Source organism: Carettochelys insculpta, chromosome 11 (assembly GCF_033958435.1).
Source record: "Carettochelys insculpta isolate YL-2023 chromosome 11, ASM3395843v1, whole genome shotgun sequence".
In the NCBI taxonomy this organism is placed as follows: Eukaryota; Metazoa; Chordata; order Testudines; family Carettochelyidae; genus Carettochelys; species Carettochelys insculpta.
The window spans coordinates 20,359,271-20,375,856 of record NC_134147.1 but is presented as its reverse complement, the minus strand read 5'-3'; the positions used below and the strand labels follow the sequence as shown (position 1 = coordinate 20,375,856).

At 59.6% G+C, this 16,586-nt stretch overlaps 2 protein-coding genes across 5 annotated transcripts; one reads left to right on the top strand and one right to left on the bottom strand.

The window, feature by feature from the left end:
• The first annotated feature begins 304 nt into the window (after window positions 1-304).
• BBS1 (Bardet-Biedl syndrome 1) lies at window positions 305-11,355 on the top strand. Of its 4 annotated transcripts, none has more exons than XM_075005052.1 (17): window positions 305-506; window positions 1,004-1,080; window positions 2,904-2,938; window positions 3,290-3,562; window positions 3,771-3,817; window positions 4,148-4,186; window positions 4,953-5,025; window positions 5,288-5,419; window positions 5,584-5,690; window positions 5,843-5,963; window positions 6,274-6,432; window positions 7,307-7,376; window positions 7,761-7,919; window positions 8,680-8,813; window positions 10,427-10,561; window positions 10,636-10,722; window positions 10,922-11,355. In XM_075005052.1, exons 1-17 carry the CDS (start codon window positions 475-477, stop codon window positions 11,006-11,008), a joined length of 1,767 nt encoding a protein of 588 aa, XP_074861153.1. In that variant the 5' UTR covers window positions 305-474; the 3' UTR covers window positions 11,009-11,355. The 4 variants fall into 4 exon arrangements, with proteins under 4 accessions (XP_074861153.1, XP_074861155.1, XP_074861154.1 ...); XM_075005054.1 differs by lacking the exon at window positions 305-506 and adding an exon at window positions 1,348-1,410; XM_075005053.1 differs by lacking the exons at window positions 305-506; window positions 2,904-2,938 and having other exon boundaries at window positions 1,024-1,080.
• A 7-nt stretch (window positions 11,356-11,362) lies between these two features.
• On the bottom strand, window positions 11,363-16,489 carry LOC142018865 (cathepsin W-like). Its single transcript, XM_075005056.1, has 11 exons — window positions 16,383-16,489; window positions 15,996-16,062; window positions 15,537-15,650; window positions 14,986-15,119; window positions 14,702-14,798; window positions 14,064-14,144; window positions 13,258-13,374; window positions 12,752-12,816; window positions 12,558-12,648; window positions 12,363-12,421; window positions 11,363-11,806 (listed from the first exon to the last, which is right to left on the bottom strand). Exons 1-11 carry the CDS (start codon window positions 16,461-16,463, stop codon window positions 11,699-11,701), a joined length of 1,014 nt encoding a protein of 337 aa, XP_074861157.1. The 5' UTR covers window positions 16,464-16,489; the 3' UTR covers window positions 11,363-11,698.
• Between the last annotated feature and the right edge of the window lie 97 nt (window positions 16,490-16,586).

Here is a 16,586-nt window from a genome sequence, read left to right as displayed (position 1 = left end):
TTGGTCCATTTCAATCTCTCGGTTTCCAGGGAGACTGGTCCAGCTCGTGGAGGGGGGCAGGGGATGGGGATCATGCGTGTGAGAGCTCTGAGCTGGGCCCTGGCGCGTGGGAGGATCTGGTGGGTTCAGGGCCTTTCCCCTCCTGTGGATACTTGCATTGATGCCTGCAGGGTGGGGCAGTCAAAATTGGGGGGGGTGTGTCTCAAGGTGACTCTCGGGGTGACTCCTCCCTTGCAGGAGCTGATCTGCTGTTCTACCCCCCGCGTCCCAGATTCAAAGGGAGGAGGCCTGTGGGGCTGGGCAGAGACAGCTCCGCACATCCGGAACGCTGAATGCCCAGCGTTAGTCTCCCGGAAGGACTCGTTTCGGTGAGACGCCGAGCTCCCTGGGGGGCCGCTTTTCCGGTTACTCCCGCCCGCCGCCGCTGCGTTGCCTTAGCAACAGATCCTGCCTGTCCGAGGCCTGGAGAGGGACATGGCGGCCGCCTCCTCCTCCAGCAGTGAGAGGTGGGTGTGGTGGGGGGGTCGGGGCGGGGAGAGGCCTAGAGGCGGCCATGGCTGGGTTCCCCTCCCGGTGGGGGGGTGTAGGGGCTGGGAGCCGGGCCCCCTGGATCTATCCCAGCTGTTGGGGGGGAGTGATCCCCAGTGGCGAGTGTGGGGGAGGGGCTGGGAGCCGGGACCCCTGGGATCTATCCCAGCTGTTGGGGGGGAGTGATCCCCAGTGGCTAGTGTGGGGGAGGGGCTGGGAGCCGGGACCCCTGGGATCTATCCCAGCTGTTGGGGGGGAGTGATCCCCAGTGGCTAGTGTGGGGGAGGGGCTGGGAGCCGGGACCCCTGGGATCTATCCCAGCTGTTGGGGGGAGTGAACACTAGTGGTTAGAGCAGGTGAGGGAGGGGGATGCGGCAGCTGGAATTTCCGTTCCGTGCATTGACTGACATACATCTGAGCTTCTCTCTGTCGGTCTGTGTCTCTCTGTCTCTGTGGCATCTGTGTCCCACTTCAGTAATGAAGCCAGTTCCAAATGGCTGGATGCGCACTATGACCCCATGGCCAATCTCTACACCTTCTCCTCTTGCATTGGTAAGTCTGGGATCCTCCTATAAAGCACTGTCTGCCTCACCCCCCCAGTTCTCCATCAATAGCTTAGTAAGGTACCTCACAGAGGAACCTATTCTCAAGGTCACTTAAGCGCATGTGGTGTCAGCTGATGGCAGAGTATAGTTGTGTACAGAGACATGGGTTCTCAACCCTGGGAATGTGAAATAAACCCTTCCCACCCACCCACTTTTGTTAATACTTGTGAGGGTTTTAGCTCGTTTTCTGTATATGATCGTCTGTCTCTCTCAGGGTGAGGGTGTGAGGTGGACAGCCACAGCAAACAGGACGTGAAACTCCCAAACACAGGAGTAGGTAATGAAGGGGATGGTTTGATGCTTATTTAAGTCTGAGGCCTGATGCCCCATTGACAGGAAGTGTTCTCCGTTAAAGAGTTTGCCTTCTTCTGCCCTGAACTGACAGAAGCCCAGCTCCATATCCCAAGTCTTCCAAGGAGAATTCCCTGGAAGTAGCCATTACATTCCTGATATTGCTAGGAAGAAAACCTTGTAACTCCCTGGGGATACCTAGGAGTCCCAGGAGTCCTACCCTGACTCTAACCTCCTGGTCCTCACTCTCCTCCCAAAACTAAGGTTAGAAACTTAGTTCCTAGTCGGGATGTTAAGTGTTCACCTGTAAGCCTCACCCTAAATGGATGAAGCTCACTGCTCACAGTTAACCAGCGGGGGCTGGAGCAGCACCATGGGGCCCTTTGCGGGCAGCGGGGGCTCCAATGTAGGTGGAGCAGCCCTCATCCAGTGCAGCCGGGGTGGACTGCAGGCAGGCATGCTCCAACACAGCTGCAGCAGCCCCTGGACACAGTGGGAGCTGGAGCGTCCCCTGCCAGCTGTCCCACCCTATTTAATCTGTTAACTGGTTAAAATTAATTAATTAAAAGGGGTTTTACATCCCTCTTTGGCTCACCGTTAAATAACAAACTGTAGCGTATAGCTAGCAGCTCTGGCTGCTAAGGCCCAGTGTGGCCCCCTCTGTGCGGTATAGCTGTAGCCGTGTCAGTCCTGGGATACGAGCGAGACAAGGTGGTGAGGGGTGACACCCTTTATCAGACCAACGTCTGCTGGGGAGAGAGAGACAAGTTGTTGGAGTGTCTTTCCCACGCCTGAAGGAGAGCTCTGTGTAGCTTGAAAACTTGTATATCCCAGCAGGGTTGGTCCAGTAAAAGGTATTATTTCACCTGCCTTAGCTCTCTAATCCCTTTGGTGGCACCTGGCCTTCATTGTGTCCAGTGCTAACGTCCCTGGGACGGGGAGATAGCTGGCGCTGTGCTGCCAGGAAGAGTAACTAACACTGCTGGGCTCATTCTAGCTAGGGCCTGAGGAGGGCTACCCATGACTGGGGTCTCAGGCGCTCTGCCCCTTTCTGTACCCTTTGATGTCACTAGGGACATTTATGGGAACCTGCTGAGAGCATCCCAGAGTGGCGCTAGGTACACAGCAAAGTAAAAAAGCCTTGTGGTTACAGACCATGGTGGTGACAGTCTGCCTCCCAGGCTGGGGATAGAACCCAGGAGTCCTGGCTCCCACGCCATATTTCCAGAGACCCTTTCAGTTTAAAGTCCTTCACACTATTTCCTGGCCTTGAGCACAAGCCTCTGGAGTTGCTGTGGAATGAGCCAGCCCCACCTCCTCTCAGCACAGTGCCCCTGGTACCACGCTGGTGTGCAGTGGTCAGCATTAACTGGAGGGGAGACCATCCACCTGTCTGCCAGATACTGGGCATGGCTGGACCTGCTTAGCACGTGGAGCAGTTGTCAGGGGTGCTGACTCCACGTCTCTCTCTTGTTCTAGCCTTGGCTGATCTGCATGGCGATGGAGAGTACAAGGTGAGGAGGACCGGCCTGCCTGCCCTAGCCCAGGCAATGGGCCTGTCCGGCCTGGTATCCCCCTCCACCAGGTCAGCCCCCTTGGTCTGGTATCCTCCCCGACTCCACCCTAACCTGGACTAAACCCCAGAGACAAACAGCATCTGGATGGAGAATCTCTCTGTTGGGGTCGGGTAGGAGCAAGCGTTCAAGGTGGGGATCGTCTCTCCAGGTAGGGGTGGGCACTGGGCCAGTTGTCTTTCTGGGCAGCGGGAAGCGAGGGATCCTGTGCCCAGCCCAGCAGGTGGGAGCTACTGTGGGATGGGGAATGAGGATCCCCCACATTACCCTTCTGTCTCTGTCTCCTCCTAGCTGGTGGTGGGTGACTTGGGCATGGCAGGGCACACCATGAGGCTGAAGGTCTACCGGGGCACGGGGCTGGCCAGTGAGAGCACATTGTTGGACCTGCCAGCTGCTGTGGCCACCTTTCTGATGGACCAGAATGAGCCGTGCACGCCAGCTGTGGCCGTGGCCTCCGGCCCATTCATCTATGTCTACAAGAACCTGCGGCCCTACTTCAAATTCACCCTGCCCCCCCTGGATCCCAACCCTTTGGAGCAGGACGTCTGGGAGCAGGCCAAGGAGGTGAGCAGGTGGCAGGGGTGGCATGGCCAGCGTAGGCTGCCTGTCTACACACCTACCCCACTTCAAACCCATGCTGCCACCCGTCCCCAGCATGCCACATCAGAGCTAGCACTGGGAGCTGGTCTTGTGCTTGGAGTGGAGTGGCTGGGAACCAGGACGCCTGGATTCTATTCTGTGCCTTCTCTTCTCTATCTGCATGTCGTTCCAGGATATGATTGACCCAGTGACTCTGAAGGAGATGCTGGAGGGGATCCGGTGAGTGGCTTTTCTTGCCCCACATGGACTATATCACATTACCATGACCTGCCTCCAAAACTCCATCCTGGTTCCTGGCTTAGGAAGTGCTGAGAGCTCATGCAAGAAGCATTTAGCATGCGGGGTGGGGTCAGGGGATGATCCTTGAGGCTAGAGCTGGGCATGTTCAGAGCCAGTACTCAATGGGTTCTAGCCCCAGCTGTGGGAGGGGCGTGGTTGCAGCGTTCTGTGTTGTGGATGGGAGGGCCTGTGATGGTGAATGTATCACACTGAGTTTCTGTCCAATGTCTTCTCCTCTGTTCAACATTTTCCTCTCCTGCTGTACGTCAGGGACAAGGCGGAGATCCCCCTGTCAGTACGATCGCTGAGGTGAGACCATGTGGTACTGATGAGGGCAGGGAGTGGCATGAACACCTCACCCTCCAGCGATTTCTTAGCTGGCACCAAACACCTGGGCTGGGGGCGCTATGAACCTGGTGTTTTCAGGGGATTGGAGCAGGGAGATGGTGCCCTAGCCTTCATAACAAGGGCAGGAGATGGATGGCAGGAGATAAATCACTTGTCTTCTGTTCTCCTTCTCTGGGGCACCTGGCATTGGCCACCGTCGGCAGATGGGATGCTGGGCTTGATGGACCTTTGGTCTGACCCAGTATGGCCATTCTTATGTTCTTATGTTCTTATGAGATTGAGGTTGGTGGCCAAGGGGTGTGTGTGCAAGGGTCAGGAGTCCTGGCAGCAGGGAAGGCAGGCAGTGCAGAGGGCACAAACCCAGCGGGAGGAATCAGGAAGGGATCTCAGCAACAGGGAAGGCGGGTGGTGTGAGGAGCACAAGTCGGGTGGGGTGAGGAGCAGGGAGGAATCCCAGCCTACCGGGGGTGGAGCTGGGAGGGAATCCTGGCTGTGGGGAAGGCAGATGACATAGGGAGCATGGGGGTGGGGGTCAGAGAAGGGTCTCGGCAGTGAGGGAGGTGGGTGCGGGAGGGGGAGCATAGGTCAAGTGTGAGGAAGTTGTCCCAAAGTTTGGAGGACTCTGAGCAGCAGGGCCCCTGTCCTGGGGGAGGTGGGGGAGTAGCAGGGGGCAGAGCAGATCGTGTCACTGTGCAACAATCCCCATCTCTGTCTCCCCCGTCCCTAGGTTCCTGGCCCAAGATGCATCAGAGATGGAGAGTTTTGTGAGCCTACATAAGGGGCAACCAATCAAGCGCCAGGTGGGTCCCTGCTCTGCATCTGGAGGAGACTCCCCAGTGGCCCCTCCCAGAGCTGGGGACCCAAGAGGCAGGGGCTGGACAAAGGGGTATTCAAGCATTGCCAGTGCCCCGCCCCCAATGTCCTGTGAATCCAGGCAGGATCATCCAGGTCCCCTGACCTCCAGCATGTCCCCTGGGAGACTGGCACTGCCCTCGGAGTGGGGAGGGGGACTGGGGAATAGGGAGAGGTCCATTCCCCTCTCGTGCCTCTCTCCCTGTCCAGACTGTCATCACTTGCATGAGCACTCTGAAGAAGAACATGGCGGATGAGGACGCCATCAGCTGCCTGGTGATTGGGACAGAGAGCGCTGATGTCCTTGTCCTGGACCCTGAGGCCTTCACTATCTTGGCCAAAGTGAGTGGGGAGCCAGCTGAGCGGGGGTCCCTATGTAAACAGCCCCCACACCTCACCTCACCTCAGAGGCGGCTTCATCTTACATCAGGCGAGGGACCCCCTGCTCATATGTGGCTCGTTTGCATGGCTGCGGGGCCGCCCCAGCTCTGCATTTGCTGTTGCAGATGACGTTGCCGAGCGTGCCTGCCTTCCTGGACGTGGTGGGGCAGTTCGATGTGGAGTACCGGCTCACGGTGGCCTGCAGGGACGGGAACATCTACCTCCTGCGCAGGTGACAGCAAGCCACAGGGGCGTGCTTGTGCCCATCACTGGGGTTGATGGGTGTGGGAGCTCACAAGCAGGGGATGCACAGAGGGGGCTGGGTGGGGCAGCAAGCACTGTGGGGACTGGCACTGATCCGCCTGCCCTGCTTTCCCACTCCAGGGAGTCCAAGAGGCCCAAGTACTGCATTGAGCTGAGTGCCCAGCCTGTGGGGCTGGTGCGGGTACACAAGAACATCGTGGTTGGCTGCTCCGACGAGACTCTGCAGGGCTACACGCAGAAGGTGGGAGTGGTTGAGGGCACCCCTGTGGGCACTGGGGTGGAGCAACCGGGCAAGTTCTGGAACCCCTGTGCCCTCAGAGCTGCTCCTTACACCTCCTGTTACCAAAGTGCCTCTCCCTGGGGGGCCCAGCAGGAGATCTCCATGGCTCCCTCCTAAGTCTGGTCTGCTAGGGCACCCAGGGTCACCGGGGTGCCGTGTAAGGGATCGTTGGGTAAACAGCCCCACTAGCCTGCCCCAGCAGCAGGGAAACAGCCTCTGCACCTCAGCCCCAGGCAGCTGCACATAAGCGCCAGGTCCCTTTCCTGCACAGGGGAAGAAGCTGTGGACGGTCTATCTGCCAGCCCCACTGACGACCATGAGCCTGCTTGACCAGAAATCGCGGGGCCTCCAGGCCGTGATGGTGGGTCTGGCCAACCTGGAGGTGCACATGTACCGGGACAAGAATCTGGTGGATACCATCCACACCCAGGTAACTACCCATCTGCGCCTTCCCTGGTGGCATGAGGAGCTTGCAGCTGCACCCCTGGAGCTGAAGCCTTTCCCTGAGTACTGGAAGCCTAGCAGACCCAGGGAATGAGCCCCAGCAGTGGCATGAACCTGCCTGGGCCCCTTCAACTCCTGATGCTGGGCTCACAACATCCAGCTACTCCAGGGTCAGCCACAGCCTATGTCCAGCTGCCTGCTCACTGGTGTCTCAGTCGGATGTTGGCTGATGGACCGACACCCAGCCCTCAGAGCGATACCCCCTGCACACCGGCTCCCTAACCCCAGTGACAAGCAGGAGCCTGGCTCTGCCCCCAGCGCTAAGGGAACCCCCAGCATCTGCAATTGCACAGGTCTGCAACTGGGCATCCCACTTAATGTAACTGGAGTTGATTTAGTTTTCATTCAGATGAATTAATTTTGGGGGTCTGGAGATCCCCTGCTTGGCTGTGTGTAAATATGTGTAGGGTAGGGGGCTGGCTGTCCCCTCCCCCCCAGCAACAGGGAGGAGAGGGCCCCCTGGACCCCTCCCCCCAGTCTGTAGGAGGGGGGTGGGGCCTCAAGTTAGTTACAAAATAAATTGAAAAACTGTTTAAAAAAAGAATAAGAGGTTGAAAAACTGAAGAAAAAACACAAACTGCTCCACTGGGCAAAGCCAGTGCCAAGGTTAATGCAGGACTCCTGGGCCCATCTCAGCTTTGGGAGGAGAGTGATCTCATGGCTTAGAGCAGGAGGCTGGGAGCCAGGTCTCTTGGGTTCTACCCTTACCTCTGGGGAGGGAGTGGGGAGGTGGGCCTGGTGGTTACGGGTGAACCAGGACACCAGCTGGGCTGCCTGATATCATTGCTTCCCTTGCACAGGATGTGGTCACGAGTATTTGCTTTGGCCGCTATGGGCGCGAGGACAACACGCTGATCATGACGACTAAAGGTAGGTTGGGGTGTGCCAGGCAGGCATCCTTCAGTTCTGTGCAATGCTGTATGTGCCCTATAGGGAACGCTGCCCAGACTCTAGCGTAGCAATTCCCTCCTCAGGAAGGAATCAGTGTCCAGGGGACAGCGTGATTCAGCAAGGGGCATTAAAGGGGCCAGCTGCTGTTGGAGGGAACACACCATAGGGGATGGGCCCACGGGTGTGATCCAGGGCGAGGGGATTCAGGACCTCTGTGCCCATTTGCACTCTATCCTGGCTACCCTTTCACCTCGAGTGCCACATTCACTGCAGAGCTCTGGAGAATAATGTTTCCTGTGCACAGCCAAGCGACAGGGTACGCTGGCAAAATGCTCCTTGGATAACGACTGTCCCACCCTTCAGGCGGTGGGCTGAGCATCAAGATCCTGAAGCGCACAGCCAAGTTTGAGGAGAAGTACACGTCGCTGGGGCCTCCAGTGGCCCAGAGCATCCGCCTCAATGTGCCCAAGAAGACCAGGCTGTACGTAGACCAGACGCTGCGGGAGCGCGAGAATGCTGTGGGTGAGTGGGGCAGGAATGGGGGGAGCATGGAGGCGGGGGGCAGTGCTCGTGGGCAGGAAGGGAATGGAGCAGCCGGGGATAGGGGAATGAGGTGGGGGGAGTGGACACTGGGGTGGGAAGTGAGGTGTGGCATTTCCCACCCGATTTCTTGTTCCTGCAGCCACCAGCTATTGGATGTCTGTCCATGGGCTCAGCTGTCCAGCCACCAATCCCACTGGGAGCATCAACCGTGGGAAGATAGAAGCCCCTGGGCTGGGATTTCCTTCCCCACACAGCCTGGCAGTGCGAAAACGCTGGCCAGCCACTGGGTGTAGTGGATGGCAGGGAGCAGAATGGGGGCTCAGTAGGGCCATTCTTAGTCAGTGCTGCCCCAGTGCCCCAAGAGGTGCTGCAGGGTGGGAGCTCTGTCCTCACAATGCCCCAGGGTGTGCCGTGCTGCAGGGAAAGAGCAGGGGGTGCCCTCTCCCAGCCAGTGCTGCCCCCGTGGGCTCTGTGCTGCAGGGAGCCGGATGGGGATTCAGGAGGTTCAGAGCAGGCCCTGATGCTGCAGTGCTGCATTAAAGGGCTCTGTGCTGCATACAGGGCCTAAACCCAAGACCTAGTCATACTTCATCCTGCCCCGGGTGCAGGGGACTGGGCTCAGTGACCTGGTGAGGTCTTTTCCAGCCTTGTCGTTCTGCGGTCAGTAGAGACCTCCTTGTTGATTGGCTGCTGGCCCCAGGCTGACTTTCTCTTCTCACTGTCCCTTCACCCCCGCCAGCCATGCACCGTGTGTTCCAGACGGACCTGTACCGGCTGCGGCTCATGGCTGCCCGGGCCTACGTCAAGGCACTGGAGTCCAGCCTGGCTCCTGTCACATCCACACTACAGGAGCCCCTTAAGATGAATGCAGTGGTGAGTAGTCATGGGCCCCTGCCCTGGGAATGAAAACGGGGCAAGTGTTCGCCGGGAGCTAGGAGACAGGGTGAGAAAACTCTGGACTGGGCAGGGGGCTCCTAGGCTCTCCACAGCTCTAGGAGGGGAAGGGGGTTGTGAGGGGTTGGGTTGTTTCCTTCCGGTGGGTTGAAGTGGAGCCTTGTGTGGGAGTGTTGTGAGTCTGGTCCCCACCATGCCCAGCAGTGTTGTTTTGCTTCCGGACTCTGTACCCTGCTCCTGCTGTCGAGGGGGTGGGCCATTTGGATCCCAGTCCTGCTGCAAGGCTCTGCAGTCACCCCAGCAGTGGCTGGACTTGCTGCTCTCCACAGATGTCTCCCCCCATCCCCCAGTGCAGTAGGCTGGGAGCTCTCTGGGCCTCTTGACTCCCATTTCCAGGGATTGGAAACCTCAGCCCTATAAGGGGATGAACAGCCCCTGCATCTTTCCTTCCCCACACAAAGGGATTAGAGACCTCCTCAAGCCCTCGATGCACATGGCTGGAGATCAGAGTCCCTCTAACCTTCTCCATCCATGTGAAAAATAAATGTTTATCTGCCCTGAGGTGGCTGTGCACCACCAGGAGACACACAACCTAGCTGTGGGCGCTCTGCTGCTCAGCTGGGCAGCATTGGACCCTCCCCTGAGTGACCGCACAAGTGTCAGCTTACAGGAACACTGCTGGGGAGCCCCTGCCTCGTCCTGCAAAGGGGAGGGGACGCCAAGCACAGGCAGGGAGAGTTCCCCTGGCCGCCCTGAGTCCTGGGCTGCTGGGCAGTTGGAGAGCGGGGCTGGCCAGCTCACACATGTCTGGTGTGTCGGAGAACTAGTTTTCGAAACCCTGCTCCCAACATCGTTTATTGAGTTTTATTCCTGCTATTATGGCCGGGGCCCCTCCGGATCCCAGTGCTGCGGCAGGGCTCTAGGCTGAAACCCATGATCTAGGTACTGGGCTAAGCTGCTGGCTTTGGCAGAGTCGCTGGTGGGAAAGTAGCGTTTGATTTCTCTGCTGGCTGAGGGGAGGGACGGGGACACAGCCACAAAAATACTGGTCCTGGGGAGGGTCAGACGAGCCACGAGAACAATCCCCAACCGGAAACCTTGGGCCTAAAGCAGCCTGAGAAGAAGAGCTGCTCTGAGCGAAGGCCCTGAGGGGGCTTGATCCCAGTCTCTGTGCCCCTCTGCTTGTGGGGTTCAGGGACATCACCCACAAAGTCTGAGCAAGGGCCAGGAGCTGTCGTCAGACACACCCAGCCAGAGTAAAGCAGGGAGAGGACGTGCCCTTTGAACAGTGGGGGGCGAGGAACTTGCCATCCCTTGAGGGTTCCCCTCCGGAGGGGCCGTGTTTGTAGCTTGCTGAGCAGATCTGGGCTGAGCACCGGAATGGTGGGCTGGGACCTGGCATTCAGTCCTCTCTTTAGATATCCAGGGGTCCCTTCTTGTGGCTCCTGTGAAGGAGCGCCCCTGCCCCACCCCCGCTCGCGTCCCTCGGCTGTTCTGTGGCCCTGACAAGGATGGGGTTTGCTGTGGAGTCAAGGACTTCTCTCCTCCTTGCACTGAGCCTGTGCTCAGGATCTGCCTCCCCATGCCCCCAGGTCCAGGGCATCGGCCCCACCTTCAAGCTGACCCTCCACATTCAGAACACATCAGCTGGGCGCCCCTCCATCCACCTGCTGGTGAGCTTCCTCTACGACCAGAGCCTCTATGCCATGAAGAGAGCCTTCTTCCAGGTACTCCCCCACCCCGACCTCTGACCACCCCACAGGCCCTGCACTCTGGCTGACTCAGCCCTGTCTCCCTGCAGGTCCCCATGCTGGTCCCAGGACTAAACTACCCCATTGAAACCTTTGTGGAGTGTCTGAGCGACAAGGGGATCTCAGACGTTATCAAGGTTGGTACAGGGGCACCCGTGCCAGAGAGATGCCTGACCTCTCAAACCCTCCCTCCCTGGTGGGGGTGGGCAGGCCTGGATGGGACCCACAGGGGGCTGCATCTCAGCACCACGAGAGGGATCTATGAGTAAAGAGTTCCTGGGCCCCAGCCCGTTGGTGGCTGCTCTCACCCTGGGTGCTCTGTCTCCTCTCCTGCAGGTGTTTGTGTTGCGAGAGGGCCAGAGCGTGCCCTTGCTGACTGCCCATATCAACATGCCAGTGAGCGAGGGCCTGGTGGCTGCCTGAACTGCCTCTGGGGGCCACTAGACTCCCGAGCCACAGGAGATCCGTAGGAGCCCTCACTGGGTCAGAGCCAGGACTGGGAGCCGAAGCCCCCTGCTGTGTAGTGACCCACCAGCCACAGCAGCATGCACACTCCTGCCTTGGGACCATGGGGAGGAGATGTGGGAGCTGCCCTCCCCACCCCCAACCAGGGGCACAGAGCCGGTGGCTTTGTCTGGGATCAGGCCAGTTCCTCGCATCAGAGGGAGCAGGGGAGGGACTCGTGCCTGGTTTGGCATCAAGACCTGGGGGGTGGGGGATCTTCCTGGACTGTGATGGTAGCACCCCAATAAAGCCAACACTGTCACTTGAGCAGGATGCTAGTGTGTGGCGTGCACAGCGTGGAGGGATCAGGGGTATACATTCAGCTCAGCAATCAAACGGTCTCTCCTCTGATCACACGCCCAGTCCAGAAAAGCAGTTTAATGGATGGTTCACAGGCCCTTTTCGCTGCTGCAGCCAAGGGAAGGTGTTTGGCTTGGAGCCTGGACATGCAGGTGTGTTACTGGAAGGGCTGAAGCCCACTCTGCGTACCTGTGGTCCTGGAGCTATAGCGGTCTGAGGATCAAATTCATTCCCTCATCACACAGTGAAGGCCCCTGGTGCCAGCCAGTTATTTCTGCCTGGGTGGTGGCAGGGGTTTGTGCAGGGGAATCAGCATTTGATCTCCCCTCGCAGGCCTTCTGTGTTGTGCACGGTGGCTGTTACAGGGAACCTGGTGATGCCGCAGGCATTCCTGCCGCGATAGAGACGGTAATAGCCCTGCCGAGAGGACAAGTGTTAGGGACAGACGGTACCGAACAGCCCTTCCTTACCCAAGGCTGCTGTAGACTGGGAACTCACACAGGCATAGGTCCCACACTCAGGCTGTAAAAATCCACCCTACCCACAAGAGCTATAGCAGAGCAGAGCTACCCCAGGGCAGCCTGCGCTAGGGGGATGAAAGAGTCCTTCCGTCTGCCTCGTTCCTGCCGCTCAGGGAGTGGATGGACTTCAGTGACAGAAGAGCCCTCCCGTTGGCGGAGCTGGCGTGCCTCATTAGCGGTTTCACTGTAGACAAACCCTCACTCGGCCCTCGCGCCAAACCAGAACTGGGTCTGAGCCAGGACTGGGGAGAGTATGACAAAAGCCCATGCCTCACCCCAGAGGGGGCTGGGCCTCAGGCAGGGGACCCCTGTGTAATCAGCCCCTGCACCCCATCCAGCTGGCTTCACCCCAGTCCCTCTCCCACTGGAGGATCCCACACCACAGCCTCCTTTGGACCGAACCAGCCCACACGCCAGTGCCCTGTGGGCCGCCCCGTATGCTCCCCACTCACCTTCTCTCCCCAGCGTTCCCCCCAGGAGTTCTTGATGATCCAGTACGGCCTTGTACTCACTGCAGTTAATTGGCAGCAAAGAGAAAAGCACAGGGCCTTAGGGCACATCTGACAACCGAGCCTCCTGCCAATCCCCACTTCGTTTAACCCCATTTGACCCAGATCCAAACCCTTGCTCTGCCCCTGCGCACTCACCAGTCCCGTAGCCAACTACCAGCACAACGTGATCCACCTGGTCCGGACTGCAGTTCTTCACCAGCGGCTGGGAGATGCCCTTTTTGTAATGCTGCAGAGAGACAAAACCGGGGGCGGGGAGGCTTAGTGTGCAGGTCACCATGGAATGGGGTGAATTGCCACAGAGCCATTCCCACAGCTGGGGGGACACTCACCTTCATAACAGCTGAGTTCAGAGTAACTGTGATTGGCCCCTCGGTTGCAATGTGTGCAGCTATTTCTACAAGAGGAAACCCAAATGTATTCAGTCGGCAGGAGGCCCCAGGAGCAAACACCCTGACTCACATACGGCCCTGCCACATGCTGGCTACATTGGCCCTTGGTCTCCACATGTCCCCTGGGCCTCTGCACCTCTCACTTTCCCCCGCTGCTGCCCAGAGCTCCCCCAGGGAGGAGGAGGAAACTAATAAGTCCCTTGCTGGTTTCGCACACACGACCCCACGCACCCTCCTGCCTATTCACAGCTTCCTGGAAACTGAGCTGATCTTAGTCAGGTCTGGTGTGGGCTGGCACTGCCCCCACCTTGGCCCAGCAGGCCCCTTTGTCTCCCCCTCATCCTGCTGCTCTGCCCCTCACTTGCTCCTTTGCCCCACCATTCCATCCTGGATGGTCCAGTCCCCCCAGCTGGCTCTACCCCAATCCCTCTCCCACCAGGCCTTACCCTCCTCATCTTGAGGTAACAGCTGGAAGCCCTGGATATAGGCAACTGGTTTTCGGTTCTGCTGGCATTTCACTTCTCTGCCTTTGTAGGGGTAGGCAGCCTCGCTGGTCAGACCTCCTAGGGTGGGATGTGTACATGGACCAAGAGTTCCTTATTCCCTGCTCCATCCTCTCCTTGTTCTGGAGCCTCCCCTCCCTCCCTCACGCAATGCAACCCATCACAGAGTGCAGCCAGGGCAGCGTCCAGGAGTGAGTTGGGGTCTCTCCCTTCCGCACACGGTGCTGGAGAGATTGTGCTTGGTCAGGGTCCTGGTCTGTGCAGCACTCAGTGCTGGGGGCTGCAGACTGGGTTAGGATCCAGGCAGTGTTGGGGCCTCAGTTGCGGGGTTGGTGCAGTACCTGTAGTGATGAGGGGCCCAGCCTGGGTCAGGTGAGTCCCCGGAAGCTAAAATAGCCTGTTAGAATCATAGACCACTAGAACTAGAAGGGACCTCGTGAGGTCATCCAGTCTGGTCCCTGGCCCTCACAGCAGCACCAAGCACCGTCGAGACCATCCCAGGCAGATCTAACCTGCTCTTAAATATCTCCAGAGATGGAGCTTCCACAGTCTCCCCAGGCCATTTATTCCAGTGTTTAACCACCCTGACAGGTAGGAAGTTTTTCCTAATGTCCACCCTAAACCTCCCTTGCTGCAGTTTAAGCCCATTGCCTTGTTGTGGGAGTGAAGAGGGATGGTCCTGGCCAGCTGCAGGGAGGGGCTAACGTTTGCAGAGTGAAGGTGCCCATGTCCCTCCAGTGCCTACATACGTAGGTGAAGCACCGTGATGAAGGCGTCCCACGCGTAGCCCCCTTGGCATCCTGCTCCGCACCAGCTGCAGTCCAGCACCTCTGCAAGCGAAGCAGGGGGTGAGCACCCAGCCAGCTCCCCCTCCCCGCACTCAGACTCAGCAATCCCACCCCTGCTGGGCAGCTCACACGGACCCCAGGGGCACCTGGCTCATCCAACACGTGAGACTTCCCAATGGAGATCCGGGAGTCAGACTGACCCACCGCTAAATGGTGAGACTTGGCACCTGCCACCTCCAGCTGTCACAGCTGGTGGGGGAGAGGCCAGGGGCAGGGGTCAGCTGGGAGTAACCTGGAAGGGCAGGGGAAGGATCGGAGCCTACCTGGAGGCAGGTCTGTGGTGGGGCTGTTCTCCACCCCAGGGTGTGCCAGTAGGTGCCCAATCTGGCCAGGGTTAAAAGCTCCCAGGAAGTGAGGAGAGTTCCTTACACACGTGCTGGGCAGGGGCAGGGTCTTAGAACAGCCCCAGGCCCCATCTCTCAGTGCTCTGGTCACCCCGCACTGTAGGGGTGCTGTGCACAGCAAGGCAGCACTGGGGAGCCCTGCCCTGTTCGGGCCAAGGGGAAGGGCACACCGGGGCTCCCCACCCCAGCCCCTACCTTGCACCGAGAGGTTCCAGGGCTGGTGGAAGTGGATGTTCCAGAGGGACTCGATGTTGGAGACGGCGGCGAACGCCCAGCAGGAGCGACACTGGCCCTGCAGACAGAGGGGTGAGGCCCAGCGTAGCAGTCGGTGCTGCGGGTGGCGGGGGGGTGCTCTGCCTGGCCTCGGGACTTAGCTCAGTCCCCCAGCTGAGGCAGTGGGGGTGGGGAGTTATTCCTGAGCTCCCCCATTAGTAACACCCACCCATCAGCCCATCCAACAGCCCTCCCCTCCCAACTACCTGGTTCTTCACCGCAGTCACAGCCCCGGCCTTCCGCCAGTCACAGGATGTGGGCAGCTTCCCCCTGGGGCGCCGGGGGGCCTGGGGCATGGCAGGGGGCGGGGGGCTCTGGAACACGCCACGGAACTCCTCATCTGGGGAGACAGAGGCAGGGGGCTCTGAGGGGGGTCGGGGAAGAGGGTGCAGAGCCGTGGGAGCTGGGAAGGGGGTGCAGAGCAGTGGGGCAGGGGGCAGTGGGGTGGTGAAGGGAGGGAGTACGGGAGGGGTGCAGGGCAGTGGGGGCAGACAGGCAGGGGAGGAGGGTGCAGAGCTGTAAGGGAGGGGTTCACGGGAAGGGTGCTGAGCACTGAGTGGTGGTAAGGAGGGGCACAGAAGTGGGTGCGGAGCAGTGATGGTAGAGGATGTGGTCTGGAGAAGGGGGTGGGAAGGGGTACTGAGCAGAGGGGGCTGGGAAAGGGCTGCAGAGCGGGAGGGGCAGGAAGCAGGTACAGGGCAGTGGAGGTAGAAGGGGAGACATATCTGCCAAGGAGCCGCAGGGGTTGAAGTCCCACCTGTCCAGTCGCTGAAGCGGGTCACCCCGTACTGCCCCGTGCCCAGCTCCGTCTCCTGCAGCCACCGCGCTGTGCTCAGGCTCTGCGCGAAGATCCCGAAGCGTCTGTGCTGCTCTGGGGGGGCGGGTGGAGGACGATCATGGGCTCCAGCAGATCCGAGATTCCCAGCTGGTAGCCCCAGATATTGCCCCCCTCCCCTGAACTCCTCAGTGCAAACCAGGGGCGGGAGTCCCCCCTTCCAGTGCCCTTTTCGGTGGGTGTGAAGCCAGGGCGAGGCGGCAGTGGGGCCCTGGGGGCGATGGGCGGGGGGCTAGATCGCACACGTGGAGACATGGATGCACCAATCTGGTCACCCAGCCACAGCTGCGTCTCTCCCCAGCTGCACCCTCCTTCTTCCCGCATGCGAGGCCCCCCAAGGACAGGCCCCCAGCCTCCTCCCACTCCCCCACCGTCAGTCACCAGCAGGACTCCTGTAGGTTCTGTTGAATTGAATCATAAAGTCCTTGAACATTCGGGTCACTTCAGCCTGCAAAGGACAAACCGGCGCGGCTGGCTGGGGGTGACGGGGTGTCACAGCAGCCAGTGCCCCTCCCCCACACCCAGCCCACGGCTCCCCCCAGCTCTGCTCCCCTCCCCCGAGTCCTCCCAACAGCTGCCTGCTCCCCAGCCCTGGCTCTCCCCTCACCCACCTGCCCCATCTCTGGCTTAGCCAGCCGCCCTCCCAAGTGCTGGCATCCAGCACCAGCCAGCAGCACATGGCACAGCCACTCTCTGTCTTCTCCAACCTCCTCTGGCTTTCAGGCCCCTGCGCCCCAAACCTGCTCCCCAGATGCCCCCCTCCTTTACCTGGCTGAGCTCAGGGGGCAGGCTGGTGCCAGTGGGGCCAGCACAGGCCCAGACCCACAGCAGCAGGACTCCAGGCCCCATGGCCGTAGCTGCTCAGTGCCTGCCCAGGCAGCCAGTAAGGGGTGTTATGGGCAGGGGCAGGCAGGAGAGAGACGGAAACAGAGCTGAGGAGCAGGAGGTGTGAAATCCGGGGGAGGTGTAGAT